We start from the raw sequence: 22,161 nt of genomic DNA on the forward strand, positions 1-22,161 counted from the left end.
AAAAGTAAAATATGACTCTTATTGTGGGACAGATCGAAATAATAAACTATGACTCTTATTGTGAGATGGAGAGAGTATTATAATGCGATTGAACAATATATGCTAAAGAAAACTTATCTTCTAGGGACACAAAAGTTGAGCGTACTCCCTCTGTCCAACTTAAGATGGCCAAGTTCTTGAGTGACATGAGATTTTAGAATGTGTTGTTAGGTGGAATAAAATAAAGAGGAAAAAGGTAGTTGAATATTTTAATGAGGAGAGAGGAGAGATGATGTTATTTCCAAAATTAGAAAGTGGTCATTTTGATTGGGACAAACAAAAAAGGAAAGGTGGTCATCTTGAAAATTATTAGCATTTGGAAATTTTTAAAAATAACCGTAATTTAGGAAGTAATAGAAAGTGTCTCTAAGTTGAGGGAAAATTATCTTAATATTTTGTTTTTTTAGGCCGCTTCAGTTTGTGTCTCCTAATTTTAGTTGAGACACTAACAATAAGAACACTTTATGAAGCGTTAGTGATATAATTAGACACACAAATTAGCGTTCTTTATAACATTAAAAATTGTCCTTATCTAATTTTTTTTTATTTCAGTGTTAAAATATCTTGCAAAATAAATCCACCTTCAAATTGGGAGAAATATAATCTTGGTAGAGAAGTATATGCATGATTTCTAAACATAGAAAGAGTCGTAAGCCGGGCGTGGTAAAGTTTATATTCAAAATTTTGGGCTATGTTATTAATGGAGATGGAATATAAACATAGAAAGAGTGACCGATACTTGTGAAATTTATAATTGTTTCAGATATGTATCACTTACGTGAATATGATATTGTTTTTTTTTTTGGTATAAGAAATTTGAAATATATGGTTGAAAAACTCGAATTTTATATATATATATTAGAGTTTTTTTTATTTCTCGTTTTTATTGAATTTTAGCTTTTTGATTTTTTTTGAAATCTCATAGAATATTTATTTTTACATTTCGGTTTTGGATTTTTGGTTTCGATTCAGTTTCGATTTCCAAAATAATTTGGTTTTTAAGTTTGGGCAACAAAAGTATAAAACCAAACCGAAAAACCGAATGCACACCCCTACAGGCACACATCACACATACTACACAAATATAATGTGTGTTTGTATGTGTATGTGCAATGTGTGTTGTGCATGTGTGCATAAATTCTTCAAATTCAATTCTATATCAAATATAGGATTTGAACTGAATTAGAATTTAATTCATTCCTTCCAATAGAATTCCAATTTCAATTTTGTGTACCAAATGATTTACCATATTAGTCTGTCCGCGATTAGGAGTTTCAGTTCACTTTTATTATAAATAGTAGGGGCACATATTCTACTAACTTATCTCATTCACACTTTATTACTCCATCCACCCACCAATTAAATGCCATTTTGATCTCATGTTGTTTGGCAGGGGTGATGTGATGTCCATGGCCATCCTTGCATACACAATGCAAGAGTTCGCCGAGTGTTCTGGCTTAGAGATCAATAGAGATAAGTCCAACTTGTTCGCATGTGGGATAGTTCAAAGAAGGGATTTCGAGGAGATTAGAGACATCTTTGGCTTCCCAATCGGCACCCTCCCTGTTAGATTTCTTGGAGTTTCCCTCGACTCCAAAAAACTCAACATCATGCACTACTCCCCAATGATCGAAAAGATTGCATCGACGACCAACAAGTGGACAGGTACAAACCTTTCATATGCGGGCAAAGCCGAGCTCATGGTCATTTTTTTTCAAATAAAGGCGTTGAATGCTATTGGATGCAAGTCTTCCCTCTCCCAGCAAATGTGAGAGACCACATCATATCAATTTGTCGAGAGTTCCTTTAGGGCACCAAACACCCACCTATTGCATGGAAAGATCTTTGCCTACCGAAAGAGGAATGCGGCTTAGGGTTCCGGGATCTTGGCGCTTGGAACAAAATCTTGTTAGCTTGAAACTTATGGAACATCCACAACAAGAAAGACTCTCTATGGATTAAGTGGATACACAGTGATTTCCTCCGACCAAGACTATATGGGAATGGACACCAAGGAAGAGGGACTCACCGTTGTTCAAGAGAATACTGGAGATCGATCAGGGATGATATGCTCAGTGCTGTGTCACGTAGGGAGGTTGAAGTTCTCTGGGCTAAATGGTACTCCATCCGTCCCACTTTAGGAGTCCCAGTTGAGTTCGGCATGGGTTTTAAGATATGTAAAAGAAAGTTGTTGAAAAAAGATAGTGGAATGTGGGTCCTACTATTTTATATTAGTTTTATAATAAAATGTGAGTGGAAAAATGTTAGTGGAATGTGGGGCCTAGTACCAATTATGGAATATTTCAACCGGGACTCCTAAAGTGGGACGCCCAAAATGGTAAACCGGGACTCCTAAAGTGGGACGGAGGGAGTACAAAGCAAGGGGCACCCTCGAAGCATATGAATGGTTCCGCCCAAAAGGTGAGTGCAAGCTCTAGCTGAGATTCATTTGGAAAGACTTTGTGCCACCAAAGTATTCCTTTATAAGTTCGCAAACCATGAAAGGACGTCTGGCAACAAGGGACAGGCTTGGGTACAGGGATTTGGATCAACACTGCCCTCTTTGGTTGACCCACATTGAGTCAGCCGGTCCCACCTCTTTTTCAAATGTACCAAGACCAGAAGTGTGGGCAGCTATCAAAGGATGGGTTGGTTTGAGGAGATTGATCAGCTCCATCCTAAGTGCCATCAAGTGGATGGCCAAAGAAAAAGTCACAGCCGTGAACCGGAAAGCAAGAAGGCTAGCACTCATGGCAGTAGTGAGTCTCACTTGGAGGGCCCGAAACGCTTTGGTCCATGAAGGTATTACATTCGAGCCTAAACACATAATTTTCGAAGTAAAAAAGATAACATATGCTACTCTTTACACTATATATCCACATGACTATGTCCAAATGTAACTTAGTGTTCAAGTGATATTTTATAGTTATAAATTGGGAACCAAGGGTTTGCCTTGGTTGGGTGGGATTACCACTGCCACTGGAATGACATCCATGGTAGGATGGTTGGTATTATTTCAATTTTGCTTGTTATCCCACTGTTTGGCTGATGAATCTAGTTGTGCCAATCCCGCTGGGCATTGGGCCTTGGCTGAGTTCCCAAAACTTTTCGACATCTTGGCCTGTGTAATGCGCCTTGCACACGTCGTTATGATATGCCAGCGTGGGGGCTGAGAACAAGTCTCGCCCGAGACCCCTATGAAACCACCCAATTCTTGACTCGGTCAACCCATACAAGTGTGTCCCCTGTTTTCCATGACCTTCGGTATGGTAATATTTTCTATGATAAACAACAGTTTCCATGTTTTAGGTTCGGGAGCCTCTTTGTATCTTCAAGCGATCCCCCTCCCCATTTTCCCCCCAATCAGGGTACTCTTTTTACTATTGGGAATTTTCCCATTTGGGTTTTTCCCCAAGAGGTTTTAATGAGGCCTGCCTTCCACCGCCAGAGGGTCTTTGTTTGTGGTTTCGGGATAGACCCGGACTATCCCACATGAGTATGCCATGTTTCCGTGTAGACTACATGGCATGGACGTTTGTCTAAGCCATTAGGCTGGCTAGGGTCCTCTACTTAACCTCAGGATTATCGTGTTTACGGTTTGTAATATGACTTAGTACAAGCCCTTGGGTATACCCAAGTTTGTTTGTATTATGTTACTTTCCCCTCCCTGGCTCGCTAGCCTGGGCTAGTTGGCTGTACCCTGATACGCTCTGATTTTACACTGTTTTAAGACCATTATTTGGTTCGTTTTGAGTGTCAAAGTTGCATTACACGTCCATTTTTTGCATATTTGATCTATTTTGGTATTTTTACATGTTTTGTGAGAAATGCGCAATTTAGAGCCTTAAAAGATAGCTAAAAGTCGAAGTTGGAAATCTGGAGCATTCGAGCCGTCCAGCGGTCCGCCGAAACACAGCCAGTGACCGCTGGCCGCCAACGACTGCTGAGCCAATAGTGGTCCGCTACGGGAAAGTTGTGCTGAAAAGAAGAACACGCCCAACGACCGCTGGGTGTGCACAGCGACCGCTCCAAGAGATCCAGTGGCTACGGGATGATTGCCAGCAACCGCTGAAACAACGTGCAACGACCGCTGTTCAAGAGGCAGAAGCTACGGATCAACCCACAGCGACCGCTGGCCAAGGTGCAGCGGCCCGCTGGGAAAACGCGGCGCACAGATTTGACCTACTTTCTCCCCAAGATTTACTATACCTAGCCACTTTTTGCCATATTTGTGGTACACGAATTGGAGGCTATAAATACCCCCTCAAACCTCACCAACAAGGATCTTCTTTTGGCTGCATAATTCTAGAGCATAATATTTGAGAGTTCTACTTTGTTCATCAAGTTCAAGGGTTTTGAAGAAGGAATCAAGAGAAGATCAAGACTACTAGGATTCCACCTTTGGGTTTTATTTGCTTTAGTCTTTATGTTTTCATTGTGATGATCTATTGACTTTCTACATAATCGTGAGAGGAGGTTGACGAGTTAGAACGGCTTAGTTGACACTACAATTAGCTTCCTTTCAAACGATATTGTTAATTGAAGTGAGGACTTTTCAAGGGTCTTAGGAGATTTACAGAGTTACAAATCTAGGATTGACGCCCCAAGATCTCATATCACTATTATTGATTCTTCAAGATCCGCCCACCCGAATGAATAATCAAGGACGTGGGAATAGAATGGAAGATTCTTGTTCGAGAAGTCATGGATTGCCGGGAAATTCAGTAAGCAACGTCAAACCTTCAATGGATAAAGAAGTGACAATCAGATCTACATCAAATAAGCAAGTTTATGTGTGTTTTGATGTGATTTTCTTATAGATCTAGATTAATTGCATGAAATTGGAATCGAATACATAACACCTAAATAGAACCGTAAGGAACTGTTTATCTTCCGTGTTTTCCGCTACGGTAACCCCAACAGATATTATAATTGGCTAATTTTTTTATACATATCTATAAGTAGGTAGGGTTATATGAAGGTATTATTGATATTGGTAAATTGAATGTATAATTTAATTTGACTTTAATTTTATTTAATTATATTGAAAACTATACAAACCGTTAGACTAAGCCATTTATGCATATTGATTATTTTGTGTATTGCAAATTAATTTTTTTCCTTTTTAAAGTTATGACATTTTATTGTAGTTTTAGGTGAGACGGGTGGCTTTAAAGATGACAAACGAGTTATTTTACCTATGAGTTATGTTGGAAAGTGACGAGTTTTGAAGAATTGAAGGTTTTATTAGTTTGTAATGATGATGTTGATAGTTCTTTTAATTTTAAAGTTAATGTGCTAGTGCATAAAGAAGTTTTTTAAAAATGATGAGTAATTATCCTTTTTGCTTAATTCTTTATCGTGATAGATTTTTATCTTCCTACTTCCATGATTTAACGTTTACATTATATTTTTTGATTTGTTTTAAATTTGTTACACTTTAATGTTGACTTTTATAGGTTTTAATTCTCGTATAACTAAAATTATGAATCATTTTGTTCATTGTTAATATTGATTTTAATTTTATTTAATTAATTTAAAATAAAAAATTAATGTTTTGAAAATACATTAGTTTGTGCATAGTACATGTGTGATACTAGTTATTTATAAAGTCCAAATTTGAGTCTGAATTTGTGATTCGGATTTAAACTAAAGCTTAACTAATGAATATATTTTTACATCGACCATTTTAAATGGGATTAATGTCTTATTTAACATAATTGTAGAAACGGGTAGTGACACATGTACATAATTGTACATACATAATCGAACTTCTTTTAACATTTTACATTGAAAATATTTGTATATTTAAGAAAAAAATATTTTATTACTAAATATTGTATAAATATTCGAATCAAGCTCGAAATCATGTTATGATTGAACATAAAATTCATATATCACTTCCTTCTTATTACTACATATAATACAATAAATAATAAAATTAAATTTTAATTAAATTCAATTAAATTTAAAAATTTAAAAATATTATTATAGGTTTGTGTTAAAATGACAACACCACTTAAAGTAACACCTACCACCATTCCTAGCCAATCATTTGTACATGCGGACGAATAATAAGCTTTCATGTGGCAATCATAAAAAATGCTCAAGGGTAAATTTTCAAGGCCTGCAATATCCAATATGCTAGACTGCAATTTTTCCCGTCTGCAATATCCAATACGCTAGACTGCAATCTATAGATTGCAGTGTAGCGTTCATACTATTGCAGTCTAGCGTTTAAGATATTGCAGTCTAGCGTGGTGTAACAATGTCACTTTAAGAGGTGTTGTCATTTTAACGCACCCCTATTATGATATACACATACATTTTAACCTAATAAGTATCGATAATCTCCATTAGTTATATCTTAATTTTCAAAATTACAAAAAGTCCATAATTGGTCTTATGTAATAGTTCGATAGCTTTTGATCCTAAACAAAATAATTTGATTCATACTCTTTTCGTCCTCAAATAATAGACAAATTTGTAATTAATACAAATTTTAATTCTTAATTGATAAAGTAAGAAAGAGAATTAAAAAAAGAGAAAGAGAGAGAGAAAAAAAATAGTGAAAGTAGTTTAGTTTTGATTATAAGATTCAATTAATATATTGTTAAAAACTTCTCATATTTAGACTTTGCATAATTGTGCGGGACGATCCAAAATGATAAAACTAGTTTACTTTTATGGACGAATGGAGTATTAAACGATTTTATAAAACTTAACGGTCAACAATATTTTAATTGGATCAATAACTTAATTGCATTTAAATTAACCATCTAAATTAGACTTGTTCCTAACCATTCTTTTGCTTGGGTTGTTACCAATCAAGTTAATGTTTTAGGTCAATATAAATCTATTCTGTTATTAAAATTTCAAACGAAAAAATAAACTCTATATAATTTTTTCCTTCAAAAAAATAAAGTAATGAGAGTATGAGACTCGTTTCAAAATAACCACGAAACATGCATTTAATATTTGGAAAAATTTGAAATGGAATTCTAAGATTCTACTACTACTTATCATTTCATGATCATCGAACACCTGCTGATCAATCTCGCTTGTATCAAAGATATATATATTATACTCGAAATTGACTAGTAATATATAAGGTACGAGCATCCGCATCGGTGCTTGTAGGGAAGGACGGCGTCCATGCCGTCAACGCGGCATGTCCTTGTCCGCCGCTGTGCTCTTGCCGACGGCACGGCTCTGCTCGATGCATCGAGCACGTCCGTGCCACTGAGCAGGGCGACGTGGCGTGTTTCTATTGGCCAAGGCAATGTCGTTGACATTTTCTTTCTTTTTTTTTCTTTTAAAAAAAAATCAAAAATAATACCAAAAAATTTTTAAAAAAATATTTTTGGATTCCCAAAAATATAGCTGTTTTATTACCGTTTTTATTTATTTATTTTTTAATTTTTTTTAAAATTTTTTTAATCCGAAGATCATCTATAAATATACACATTCATCATCCATTTTTTCATACACTCATCTACATCTTCCTCTCTCACTCAAACTCTCTCTAAATTTAATTATGTAATTTTTAATTTTTAGGATTTTAATTATGTAATTTTTAATTTTTTAGTAATTAGTAATAGTATTTTGAGTATTTTTAATGCATTTTAATATTGTGAAATTTTTTTTATTTAAATTGAATAATAGAATGATGAGACTCTTGAGCATGTCCTTGCGGAAGAGCAAGAATATGAGTGTTGTGCTCTTGCCAAAGAACAGAGAATAAAAAATGAATAAAAGTGGATCCGGAGATGCTCTAAAATGTCTGCCTTCATTTTTTTTCCGGCTTAAAAAACTAATATATCATAGCAATTCCAATTTCCCAGTATGAGAAACGAAAATTGATGTTACAAAGAAATCTTCGAAAGAAAGAAACTTAATTAACTATAATTATACTAACGATAAGGATCCACTGTAACTTGAAAGTTGGAAGTTGCCAAATTCTCCAGTGCTTCATCTTTCTTAAAAACCGTAGCCCGAACAAAAAGGTCTAGTTGGCCTCCATGTAAATCCTCTTGTTCGTCTAATATCTGTTTAGCTGACACCACCACCGATCCATTGCAATATATCAATGCAATTGACCTAAGTGTTGCTATTTCTCCAATTTCTGAAGGTATCTCCTTCAATTCTTCTAAATAAAAAAGACAAAGCTCTATAAGAAGTGGAAACTGGGAGCCCTCTGCCATTGTCCACTTTTCTAGATCACCACATTGCCACAATGTTAGTGACTTGAGACACTGGAATTGGTCTTCAATTGTTTCCCACTCACGTGTTCTGAAACGACCTCCATGTAATTCGAGCTTCTCAAGAATTGGTAACGAACCTATCGTTTGCAGTATGTCCTCCAACTCCAAATCACTTTGTAGCCAGAGACTCAACTCTGTAAGGGAGGGTGGGAAGCTGATCTGATGCACATACTTTCCAATATCAACATGCAACCTCAAGGATTCCAGTTTACTAAGACATTGAAGACAGCTCAGATAGTTCATCAATTAGTTGCCCCGAATATCTCATAATCAATTCCTTGATATTGGGAATTCTTTTAACAACATCTTCACTTACATTCAAATTATTCACTTCAATGAGCACTTCTAGATTCTCCATCATAATAGTATCATCGTCCGCGCACGAAGGATCTGGGAGATACAAACTACAACCAGAAAACACGAGGTGCCTAAGTTTATACATTTTCCAGATTTCAGTTGGTGCAATCAAATCCTCCCCACGGCAAATAATTAGTGTATCTAAATTCCAAAGCAGATTGATGGAAGAAGGAATTACAAACTTCTCATGAGTTGCAACAGCATGGTATCGTGAGTTCATCAACTCAAACACATTTAATTGTGAATACTCCTCTTTACATAGCCTATCATAACTACACGTATGCGATATCCTCAAAAATCTAGAATTTGGGAACTGATCAACATCTCTTTTACCACATACTAGATAATAACGAGCACGGGGAATATATTTCAAGGCATCCTGGATTTTTATCATTGAAGTGCTTCTAGGAATAACAATACGTTGTTGGCTTATTAGTCGTTGAGGACTTTCTTCCCTCAACACATAAAAAAGGTTCTGTTTCAGAGCTTCTTTCTTTGATAGATCTCTTAGTAAATCATGAATTTTGTAGGATATAACATTCCCAATTATCTCCTTCTCATAAACTAGTATGATATTTCTGTCCACTAGTTCTTTCAAGTATTGCTTCGCAATTTTTGTCATGCTTTTATCGTCTATTGGCTTAAGAAATCCTTCAGAAACCCATAGTCGGATGATCACTCTAGCAAGAATTTCACTGTCTTCCTCAAACACTCCCATATACAGAGAACAAGGCTTTAGATGGACAGACAAGTGGTTATAGCTCAGTTTCAATATTCTCAAGCAATAATCATCATTATCTGAATTCACTATTAAGCTTAAGTTTTCCTCAATGTGCTCCCAATATTTTAGTGTAAGTTCGGATTTAGCCATTAGACCTCCTATCACAACAATAGACAAAGGAAGTCCTTTACACTTTTCCACAATTTTCTTTCCGATACTCTCGAGTTGAGTAGGAAAGCTTTGTTCCCCAAATACAATTTTGGAGAACAAAGTCCAACTACTAACCTCGTCTAGAAATCCAATCTTAAAGAGGCTATTGGAATCAGTCAAGTGGGCAACTAAGTTTGACATTCTAGTTGTCACTATTATTCATTATTGTTTTCAGGAAAGAAAATCTTCATCTTGTCCCAAACCTCTATGTTCCACATGTCATCCATTATAACGAGATATCTCCTACTTGATAAATATTTGTAAAGTATTTCCCCCAAGTCTTTTTCACTCTCGTTGCTCAAGTACCCTCTAGCTTGAGAGAGTACTTGCCTAAGAGTTTCTCTTAAATTATACTCTTGAGAAATGGTGGCCCACACACAGATATCAAAATGCTCCTTAATAAGCTTGTGTTCAAACACACCTTTTGCAAGAGTGGTTTTGCCGATGCCACCCATCCCTACGATAGGGATGATCTCGCGACTGCCACGTCCTCTGACGAGCCTATCCAAGAGCTCAAGCAGAACATCATCAAACCCTATCATTAGATGGTTCTTCTCGGTGGGACTAGATCTTAAACCAGCATGATCAGAACCCAAGTTTCTCTGCTGATCTACCTTCTCCCTCGTTATCACAATCAAATCTTTTTTGATCAAATCCATTTTTTCTATCACATTTTGCAGATCTTGATAGAAGTACATGCAATTGATTTGTTCATCAACACCATCATCAGTTGTTGCTGCTGCAGATAGCTGAATAGTGTCAATTATGTAGGATTCAATCACATCTTCAGCTGTATGACTTGCATCTGCAATGCCAAATAGGAATGTGTTACAGACATGGCAATGAATCAGATTTTATTCAAAAATAGAACATGTGCCATATTTGATTTCATCTAAATAAAAATTAATAAAATCCTAGTCAAATACCTATATCATCCCTAATCGACAGCAAAACATACTCCCTGTCCCATAGAAATATATCATATTTCTTTTTTCGTATGTTCCATACAAATAGTCCATATCTATTTATGACAATTTTTTTTCTCCTTGTCTTTTATTTATCTTTTATGGGTTTCACCATCCACTACACAATTTCAATTACCTTTTCTCTTTTCTCTTTTACTTTACCAATTATGCATTAAAACTCGTGCCAATTCCAAGTGACCTATTTCTATAGAGCGAAGGGAGTAAATAATTTGCAATATTCATAAAAAAATATAAAAAATGAGAAGTAATTTATTGCCAGAAATGTTAATCTTCACAATACAATAGATCATCAATAATACATATGGAAAAATAAATACTACGTTAGCATCTATCGAAGTTCCAACAAATAACAGAGCTTGCTTAAGCATTTTGAAAAAATCTACTGACCCATAATGCGTATCTCCAATGGATCTGCTTCATCGCTGTAGTCGTAGGGTGACTTGTATCCTTCGAGAAATTCCTGCAAGAAGGTAACTACTCGTGTGAGAGATTCGACTTGTTGGTTGTCCAGAGAAATCGGAGGGGAAGGATGAGTTTCGATATCATCTATGATACGCATGAGAGATACCAGAGCTGCATAAGCAGCCATCTTAATTCTATGAACAATGCACAAACTAAACACAATGTGAATTGAATTGATCAGATGAATATGGTATCTCGACACCAAAATTCAGTCTTGAAGCTTTTTTATGAGATACAATACAAAGAAAGAAAGAAAGCAATGATATTATGAAGAAGAACGTGATTTTTACAAGATATTTTTATGAGCAGTAGCATTACTTTTATTAGCAACACAAATTTATTACTGTTGCGTTTGGCTGTTGGAGTAGTCAACTTTCATTTTACTGATATTTTATACTATGTTAAAAGTGTAACGTATTAATATACAGTGTGGGCCTTCCGCGACTAAACAAAATAACAAGAAATGCTGTCATCAAATTTTTTGTTACTATAAATTAAATACTACTTTTTCCGTCTCATAATAGATGACACGCTTGTGGATTGACACGGGATTTTAGAAGATGTTTTGTGTGTTAAGTGGAAAAAGAAAATAGTACTCCCTCCGTTCCTTGTTAATAGAAGCATTTAGGGTATCCACAATGGTGGCCCTCTTAGGCATGCCCAAGCCACCATTTCTTGGGGCATGCCCAACAAACTTGGCCCTGCCCGTGAAAACTTGGCCACCACAATGGTGGCCCTCCGGGCCAGCAATTAAAATTATTTTTAACATTTTCTGTTATATTTTAATTTTAGCTATCATAAATATTATTTGTATATAATAATTAAAACACATAGAAATAATTAAAATAAAAAAAAATTTCATTTTATTATTATAAAAGGGAAAATTAAACAACGAAAATTTTCGATACAACGCGAACAACAAAGAGAACCCCTATCACGCTGCGCCCCCTCCTCTACGGTTCCAGACCTCTTCAACCAAATCAGCCTGCAGTGTTGAATATGATATTTCACTCCGCATATTGGTGAAGCGCTGAATCAAGTACTCATTACTGCGTGGTACACCCATCTGCAGAGGAGGGGTTGCAATACCGTGACTTGTGCTAGCACAATCTTCCGGTGCCCAGCGCTCTGCAACAAAGCCTTCATCCTCTATTATCATATTGTGCAATATGATACACGCAGTCATGATGTCTGCGACATCATTATCGTGCCATAGTCGAACTGGACACCGTATAATGGCCCATCGCGATTGGAGGACTCCAAAAGCCCGCTCAACATCCTTCCTAGCACTCTCTTGTTTTTTTGCAAAATAGGTCTGCTTCGGCCCAACTGGTTGTCGGATCGTCTTGACAAACACGGGCCAGCGAGGGTATATTCCATCGGCCAAATAGTATGCCCTGCTGTACTGCGTGCCATTGGCCATGAAGCTGATTTGCGGACCCTCACCCCGGGACTCATCATTGAAGAGATGAGATGATTGTAGAACGTTGATGTCGTTGTTCGACCCAGCGACACCAAAATACGCATGTCAGATTCGCAAGCGGTAGTCAACAACGACTTCAAGGATCATCGTGGGATCTCGCTCTTTGAAACCATAAGTAAATTGCCCCTTCCAAGCCACCGGGCAGTTCCTCCACTCCCAGTGCATGCAATCTATGCTGCCCATCATACTCGGAAAATGATGCACAGTCCCGTGCATATTTACCAGTCTCTGGCATTCCTCGTGATGGGGTTTGGTGCCCCTTGCACAGTGGAAGACTTGTACAAAACAAATAAATCAGACACGGATCTATTCGACCGATTGTGCGATTAATCAATTCACATGTTAAACAGATAATTGCATGCTAGAACGCAAATAATTCATGCTCAAAGATAGTAAATCCTAAAACATGAATCCTACGGATTAGAGTTACCGATTTTGATTCTCCAAAGAATCGTCGATTGCTCGCGTCTTCTCCACGTGATGATCTTCAATACTAGACCATGGATCTTCTCTCTGGTTCCCGAACTGTATCTCGATATCAGGGTGGGCTGATCTTATCAAAATACTAGGACTTGAATAAAGAAGACAGAAGAAATCCTTTTGGGAAAAGAAGTAGAAATCGAAATCTCCTTCAGCTGGGGGGGCCGAAAATTTCGAAAATTTCAAGTATGAAAATTGTGATTCTTCTGTCTCCTTTATTCTCCTATTTATATTAAGTTCCTTTTGGGCCCAGACAGGGATCTATGGAAGGTTTTGGATATGGGCTCCCCCAATTAGCTTTTTACTAATTAAATTGAACCCACAATTTAATACAAGGCTTATATTGGAATATTACGAGCAGCCACTACAGAAGTAATATTGAACTCTCCCCATCCAAATCTGAAATTACAAGTAATCCGGGTTTACGTTATTTATTATTTATTTCCCGCGCTTAAGATATAAATGTCAATTAATTAATTAATGTCTGCTATGGACTTAATTAATTAATATCTTATTAATTCCAAGAGTGGACTTAGCAAGAAATACTTATTTATTATTCATAGAGTAATAAAACTCCAACTGGCCAGTTTTCTGAATAATAAAACCTTGTTCGAGCTCCTCTTGAGGACATTATCAAACGAAACTCACCTCATGCACGTTTCAACATAATAGCAATCCTAGCACCGCTAGATATTAATCACCACTACCCAATATATCAGGATTATTGGGTTGCGAAAAACCCGCACCATTTGATAAGTCAAAGTAGTGCATAATCAATACCGTATGCACAATGCTAACATATGTAGATTAAGAAATAACATTTTATCAAGACCTAGTCTTTCAGTAGATAGCATAAAGACACGTCTTGCTGTTAGATCCGTTCAGTGCTATACCACACCAATGTCAAATTATTTCAGTAAGACTTAGAAATATGCGGACCGACATTGCAACCTTTCACGATAGGTAGCCAAAGCCTATCTAGGTTGTGAAATTCTTCTTTTTCTTTTGCAAAGCATTGCATAGATCTGACCGTGTTACCTTAAAGTGGATGACGCCCACAACCGGTCTACTAAGCAAAAGACTTAGACTTTGTTTACTTCTTATGCATTTAAATGTTTGTAAAACATCTTATAAATGCACAAGCAAACACAATGTAATAATAATAGTGATTCTATTCGTGCGAGACTGCTCGAATAATACTGAATCGGGTTAAAAGTGGATTGTAGAGTTTTACGTATACAAGCAAGATTCTATTCGCGCGAACCTTGCTCGAAACATGCTTTTCAGTATACCAAACCTAACAATCTCCCACTTATACTCAAAACATGCTTTCGAGTATACCCACTGCCAAAAAACTCTCCCACTTATTCTCAAAGTAGGTCTTTGTACTAGATATATCGAACTACCATTCATTTCACTAAGTGAAAGAAAAATCTGCTTGGTTGTTCTCTGATAATATCTTTTTCACCATAATGTCTTTGCTGCGTACTTGATCTTTAATTAATTTCATCCCCATATGTGATTGCTTAGCTTAATAAACTCGTGTTTCCCTTGAGTTAGCCTTTACTAGAGTAATCCAAAAAAATAATACTCGTAGGCGTACTCAAACTTACGATTAAAGCTATTAGGAAGATATTCCTAAGGTAAACACATATTCAGAGGATGACTTACTCGATCACTGATTAGTCATAAAACTAAGACAGTGTAACCCCAAGGACATTACATGAATGACTGGTAAACTAGAATATAATTACTAGTCTTTCTCAAGCACTAGGGTATATTCATTACCTCAATCAAAATCCTTTGCCATGGTTAATATGATATATACTTGCTATGCATAAGCACAACTAATATCAAACTTAGTACACATTATAGCATACATGAGACAACTATCTCCGAAACTAGTCTCATAATTTTTGATCTCAATAAGCGTCAAACGACACCTGACTAGAGACAAGACAATTCCATCTTGAGAGGTATAAACCTTTTCATGGAATTTCTAATGCTTAAATGTTCCAAGCAATGTGTAGATATAGGATTCCTAAGAGAATGTCAACATTCTTTCTAGCATCTTAAAAGGACTTAGATGCTAAGAATGTAATTAGTTTCTCTTAGATCATTTATCTTAAACTGGGTAGACAGCCAGTTTCCTACGCCAGATGCCAATCTTAGTTGTTTGCAACTTTTGTAGATTTCATCATCGTAGAGTACCAATAATACCATATGTAATGCACTTTCAACTTCCTTGTGCTTCAGCACTGTTAAGGGCACAAGTCAAATTCCAAATATTTGACAATTTTAATAAAACACATATACTCTGATTTAGATGCTTGCCTAAGACCACGAAGGTCTATATAAGCTTCCAATCATGCGTTTCTTGCCCTTAATTACATATCCCATTAGAATGTTCTAGTAGATGATTTCCTCAAGACTTCTATTTATAGAAGGCTGTCTTGACAATCATAATACATACATTCTAATTTATGTAAGTTCTAATAGACAATATGATCGAATAAATCCTGGCACAACGATAGCGAGAAGATGATTCTCTTTGGGTATAACCCAATGTCATTGTCTAGCCATTTGCAATCCACATTTACACTTGCAAAGATACTTGCTCCCACTGACTGACACAACCTATAGATAGTATTGCAAGTCTTGTAAAACATGTTGTCTATCTTAGATTGTAATATGAAATCTATCACCCTTTTCTAAGACGATTATCCAAATTAACCAATACTACATTGTAGTTAAAGGGATTATGTTCAAGTTAATCTAAGACTGAGTCTTCCGACACTCTTAGACCCATGAACTTGTTGTGTTCCAGTGGAACGCTCCCACTACGACATGGTTCTTACAATCTTAGGTACTGAAGTTGATTTTATTAGTGCAAAAGTTTCTAATGGTATCACTTCTTGGTAATGTGGAAAATCCGATATTTCTCTCTTTATTTTGAGAGTTATCACGTTGTTAGGCTTGAAGTTCATCTCTTGATCTTCATACAAGAATTATATCTTTGAAGATTACAGAACTTATAACCTTACATCATTTGGGACAAACCTTAAAACATGCGTCAGTACTCAACTCCAATTTCTTGGACTCTTTTCCAACACGTGTTGGAACAACATTACACCTTGAGATGTGCTAGACTAGAGACGCTCTAGTCCACAACTCGTGTTTTGTAGAAGGTACTGATGTTGGTAGTTTCTTTAACGCTTAAAATGAGTACAACTCATCACTTAATCAAACTTGTCTTTGAAAGACTTCGATTCCTTCTTACATAACTATCCCATTCATTAGATGAATGCTTGGATTCGTTAATGGAGATTAGACTCCCACTACTGATCATAACCCTTTGCTCGTTTCCTTATGGTGTAAACCATTGAGACTTGCTAGTCTTTCTATGTTGAACTTCTATAAGTATTCTGAATCTCTTGAAAAATCAAATGATTCTAACTCATAGTGCATCAAATAGACTTTCTCAACTCTCAAGCTATTTAACGAAATGTTAAAATCTTGATAGTCTAGATCAGTTCGAACAATTTCTAAGTATTTTCTTGGCCTTAAGGCTAAGAGCCATAAATACTTTATCATTCAATGATTAAGAAGTTGATGTGTTGTTGAATACTCAACCTTGTCGCACTTATATTATTTTAATACTATGATGCCTTAAGCATCAACCATAAAACAATAGTTGAGCATTAATAGCTCCCACTGCAACAAAAACCTAACTGGATCAAGATCTCTTGTTTAGAAGTTGCATTGTCATGTAAGTCATTGTCCTTCTATAAAATAGGTCAATCCAACTCACAAAGCATCTTTTCTCGCTTTAAACAAACTTCGATGACAATCCAGGCTCTCCCATTTCCATATCTAGTCTTTTGTTCAAATGAACTAGGACTTAAGAAAAATGCAGCCTTTATGAATTCGTCATCTATCATGTTACTTTCCTCTAACAATAACATAACGACTATTATTCTGAAGATTTTCTACTTTTCAGTTAAACCTTCTTATAGTCATTTCTTGTTACTTTAGGCGATGACTTGTGTCAGAAACTATTTGAGTGATCAAAAGATCCTCAAAACATTCTGTCACTCTAGGATATTCCAATCGAATCATCTTGACAGATTCTATTGATATCCATCTTTCATCGTTATTAACCAAGACTTGTCGAGCTACTTAACGGAAAATAGCTTGACCTTATTCCTCAAAGAACTTGTCAAGTACATGCATAATGCATTCTCGAACATTCTTCGTGGAATTATGTCGAGGAAATGGAGGACATGAATCATTGAGTATAAACTCCAAGCTTTCAGCGATGAGAATCTTATCCATTTTCGTTTCTGGTCTACATAATTTAGGCATTCGAGTTGTCTTTCTTTAAGGATCGCAGACAAATATTAAATGACATAATGAAGATTTGGCAAATAAACTTATTATCACATACTCATGCTCAATACATAATCACAAATAACCACAAAACAATTATGTATCTTACAACAGTAAAATTAATAAATTGTATCATCCTCTGGAGGTTAATACGCATTAAAATTTTGACAATTTTACTGGTCACAACATCGACGCATCAATTGCTTCCTCCTCTGGAGGTTGATATGCCTAATGCTGCCTAAGCACAACCATCAGATTTAGCATTACAGAATTTTATTTCTACAACACACTCCCATAAAAATGTTCATGTGCTGATAACAAAACCAAGCTATCTCATAAATTCTGATTGAACCCTGAAACTCGCAGTTCCTTAGGATTATTGTCCCCACTCTGCAGGTGGCAATAATATTGGGAACCACTTTCTAGTTCATTCTATTTATTATGTGAGAAGTCCGCCCTTATGAACTTGCTGTTTTCGTAGGATTATTGTCCCTACTCTGTAGGTGGCGATAATATTAGAAAATCAGCTTCACAAAATTTGGCAGACCAACCGATGAAGACCGTATACAACGCACTTGTTGTAATCATCACTTAGATATTTTTATATGGTTTTTGCATAATTATCACATAAGCAGATAAAGCAGATAATCCACTTAAAATAGATAAACACCAAATAAACAGATAAATCCATTTAATGCATGGCATTTAAACACACATGATAATTAACGACAATTATATAATCTAGTCAAGGGAGAATCAATTAAATAATTAAGTTTTATCTTGGATAATGTTTATCCAATTCATTTAGGATTTATCAAGATAGTATTAACTATCTAAACCCATTTAGGATTATTCTAGATTTTATTTCGATAAAATCAAATCCTACAATTCAAGATAACGTTGATCTAGGATTATCATTATTTAAATCGTACTAGGATATTACTAGATAGAAACAATTCCATCATAATCCATAAGATAAAAATAAAATCCTATCAACCAAGATTTATACAAATCTTAATTCTATTTAGAATAGATATCCAGAATATATCAAACATTACTTAGGATTTCTTAGATAAATAAATTTATCTAAATCCAATTAAATAAGGATTTTCTTATATATCATTAACATCCTAATCTATCTAGGACACACGTCCAAAAGATAAGGATAACTTGGATTAATACTTATTTTAATCCATCTAAGATTTGTCTTAATAGAATTAAATCTATTCAAATCCATAGGATAAAATAAATCAATATTAATATTAATTCTAATCCATCTAGGATTTAACTTGGAGTAAATCCATATAAATCCATAGAATTAAATAATATTATATTATAATTATTCAAATCTATCCAAGATTTATCTAGGAACAAATCCATATAAATCTATAAGATAAGAATAAAATATTATATTATCACTATCCAAATCCATCTAGAATTTATCTATGAATAAATTCATATAAACTCATAGGATAAGAATAAAATAATATTATCATTATCTAAATCCAACTAGGATGTGTGTAGGAATAAATCCACATTAATCCATAGGATATAAATAATAATTAAATTGCCATTATCCAAATTTAACTAGGATTCATCTAGGAATTAAATCCCTACAAATCCATAAAATAAGAATAAAATCCATAATTAATCCATGATTTAATATAAAATCAAATCTTATATAATATATAAAATCCACAATATATATTCAAATCTTAATTCTAAATTAATCTTAAAATTATTTCCAAATTTAGTTACCGAGGTTTAGAAAACCTAACAAAATTAGGAAATTTCTCCAAAATTAGTTACAGGGTTCCTAAACCCTAACAAATTTTGGAATTGACGTCACCAAGCCTGGGAACTGCCACAGCACAGCTCCCACTCGGACCGCACCCTTTGAGCCTCTGATCGGACCGCCAGGGCAGTCTTTTGGGCTGCTCTCGGCTGAAACGAAACTGTCCAGCCTGCACCCAAACTGCCCAAATCCGCAGCTTGCCCAATTCACGGCTGCTTCTGCAGCTGCTTCACCGTAGCCGCTGTTTTGCGTCGCTGAACTGCTGCCCGATCGTTAATTCAGGAAGTCGAATCTGTTCTCTAAATTCTCTTTCAGCGAACTCGTGTAGTGACAATTGATTCTTGATGTCACAAGCGCGACAATTCGATTCGAACAAATAATACGCACGAAAGCAATTAAAACAAATTACAAGGAGTTATCAAGTAATTATTCATGCAATCATTATTAGGGAATCACAATTCTCGCAAACATCATGTAATCATTATATCATGACGACATGGAAAAGATAAAAAAACCCAAGCTTGGCAAATCGGCGCGTGATGCTGCCGCTCATAACCTCTTCGTGTTCTTTGCATTTGTCGTTATTGAAACGATACTAATAACAACACAAAACAAAACGAAGAAACTCATGCATTCAAGATATTCACATAACATGAAATTGATCCACATAATCAGAGCCAATAATTGGCTCTGATACCAATTGATGGGGTTTGGTGCCCCTTGCACAGCGGAAGACTTGTACAAAACAAATAAATCAGACACGGATCTATTTGACCGATTATGCGATTAATCAATTCACATGTTAAACAATAATTGCATGCTAGAACGAAAATAATTCATGCTCAAAGATAGTAAATCCTAAAACACGAATCCTACGGATTAGAGTTACCGATTTTGATTCTCCAAAGAATCGTCGATTGCTCGCGTCTTCTCCACGTGATGATCTTCAATACTAGACCACGGATCTTCTCTCTGGTTCCCGAACTGTATCTCGATATCAGGATGGGCTGATCTTATCAAAATACTAGGACTTGAATAAAGAAGACAGAAGAAATCCTTTTGGGAAAAGAAGTAGAAATCGAAATCTCCTTCAGCTGGGGGGGCCGAAAATTTCGAAAATTTCAAGTATGAAAATTGTGATTCTTCTGTCTCCTTTATTCTCCTATTTATATTAAGTTCCTTTTGGGTCCAGACAAGGATCTATGGAAGGTTTTGGATATGAGCTCCCCCAATTAGCTTTTTACTAATTAAATTGAACCCACAATTTAATACAAGCTTATATTGGAATATTACGAGCAGCCACTACAGAAGTAATATTGAACTCTCCCCATCCAAATCCGAAATTACAAGTAATCCGGGTTTTCGTTATTTATTATTTATTTCCTGCGCTTAAGATATAAATGTCAATTAATTAATTAATGTCTGCTATGGACTTAATTAATTAATATCTTATTAATTCCAAGAGTGGACTTAGCAAGAAATACTTATTTATTATTCATAGAGTAATAAAACTCCAACTGACCAGTTTTCTGAATAATAAAACCTTGTTCGAGCTCCTCTTGAGGACATTATCAAACGAAACTCACATCGTGCACGTTTCAACATAATAGCAATCCTAGCACCGCTAGATATTAATCACCACTACCCTATATATCAGGATTATTAGGTTGCGAAAAACCCGCACCATTTGATAAGTCAAAGTAGTGCATAATCAATACCGTATGCTTAATGCTAACATATGTAGATTAAGAAATAACATTTTATCAAGACCTAGTCTTTCAGTAGATAGCATAAAGACACGTCTTGCTGTTAGATCCGTTCAGTGCTATACCACACCAATGTCAAATTATTTCAGTAAGACTTAGAAATATGCGGACCGACATTGCAACCTTTCACGATAGGTAGCTAAAGCCTATCTAGGTTGTGAAATTCTTCTTTTTCTTTTGCAAAGCATTGCATAGATCTAACCGTGTTACCTTAAAGTGGACGACGCCCACAACCGGTCTACTAAGCAAAAGACTTAGACTTTGTTTACTTCTTATGCATTTAAATGTTTGTAAAACATCTTATAAATGCACAAGCAAACACAATGTAATAATAATAGTGATTCTATTCGTGCGAGACTGCTCGAATAATACTGAATCGGATTAAAAGTGGATTGTAGAGTTTTACGTATACAGGCAAGATTCTATTCCCACGAACCTTGCTCGAAACATGCTTTTCAGTATACCAAACCTAATACCTCGGCCGTTGGTTTCCGTAGGTACTCCCCTTTGAAGATTTCTTTGATACCCTTGCAAAACTGCCTCAGCGTCTTAAGGGCAGTCGTTTCGCCCATCTGTAGATATTCGTCGAACATGTCAGCAGGCTCGACATAGGCAAGCTGCCTAATTGCCATCGTGCACTTCTGATATGTCGACAATCCGGGTCGACCGGTGGCATCACTCCGCAAGGTGAAGCACCTGTATCGCTGAGACAAACAATCCGCAATGTGGATGAAGAGTCGTTGCGACATTCTGAATCGCCGATGAAAAATCTTCGGCGGATAACGGGGGTTATCGCCGAAGTAGTCTTCCATCAACCGCTGGTCGGCTCCAGCATGGTCACAGTTGATATACCGGCGACGGTATCTCGGCCGAGGGATGGCCGCCGCCGCCGCCAACGCCGCCTCCTCCTCGTCGGCTTCAGCTTGCACCGCTGCAATGAGTTCTTCGAACTCCTCATCGATCGCTCGTTGAAAATTTTCATCGTCGGAATCCATGTTTTGAAACTAAATTGAAATCAATTGGAAAGAGTGGAGTTTGGCTTGGGGTAAAAAAATGGAGGAGAAATGATGAATATATTAAAAATTTTGAAAAATAAAAAAATAAAAAATTTTTTTTGAAAATCGGTGGCCAAGGGCCCCTGCAGTGGCGGGCCGAGCCGCGTGCCCAAGAGCCTCGGCCTGGCCGAGAGCTCGGCCCTCACTCGTCCAC

At 36.0% G+C, this 22,161-nt stretch overlaps 2 protein-coding genes and 1 pseudogene across 3 annotated transcripts; all 3 read right to left on the minus strand.

Annotated features, from left to right (window-relative positions):
* Window positions 1-7,821: 7,821 nt before the first annotated feature.
* On the minus strand, window positions 7,822-11,300 carry LOC125195018 (putative late blight resistance protein homolog R1C-3; annotated as a pseudogene). The gene is made up of 2 exons (XR_016128756.1): window positions 10,965-11,300; window positions 7,822-10,396 (listed from the first exon to the last, which is right to left on the minus strand). The product of XR_016128756.1 is annotated as a putative late blight resistance protein homolog R1C-3 (transcript).
* Window positions 11,301-11,973: 673 nt separating this feature from the next.
* Window positions 11,974-12,462, minus strand: LOC125195019 (uncharacterized). Its single transcript, XM_048093226.2, has one exon. The coding sequence runs from the start codon at window positions 12,460-12,462 to the stop codon at window positions 11,974-11,976; it is 489 nt and encodes a 162-aa protein (XP_047949183.1).
* Window positions 12,463-21,407: 8,945 nt separating this feature from the next.
* LOC125195020 (uncharacterized) lies at window positions 21,408-21,947 on the minus strand. Its single transcript, XM_048093227.2, has one exon. The coding sequence runs from the start codon at window positions 21,945-21,947 to the stop codon at window positions 21,408-21,410; it is 540 nt and encodes a 179-aa protein (XP_047949184.2).
* Window positions 21,948-22,161: the final 214 nt, after the last annotated feature.

The sequence above is a fragment of the Salvia hispanica genome, chromosome 4 (genome assembly GCF_029641045.1).
Source record: "Salvia hispanica isolate PSC_SH4W2 chromosome 4, Shi_PSC_v1, whole genome shotgun sequence".
In the NCBI taxonomy this organism is placed as follows: Eukaryota; Viridiplantae; Streptophyta; class Magnoliopsida; order Lamiales; family Lamiaceae; genus Salvia; species Salvia hispanica.

What these genes read in the sequence shown, in the direction of transcription:
- LOC125195019 (XM_048093226.2), bottom strand. Translation starts at nt 12,462, where the DNA reads ATGGCCAATGGCACGCAGTACAGCAGGGCATACTATTTGGCCGATGGA.
- LOC125195020 (XM_048093227.2), bottom strand. Translation starts at nt 21,947, where the DNA reads ATGGATTCCGACGATGAAAATTTTCAACGAGCGATCGATGAGGAGTTC.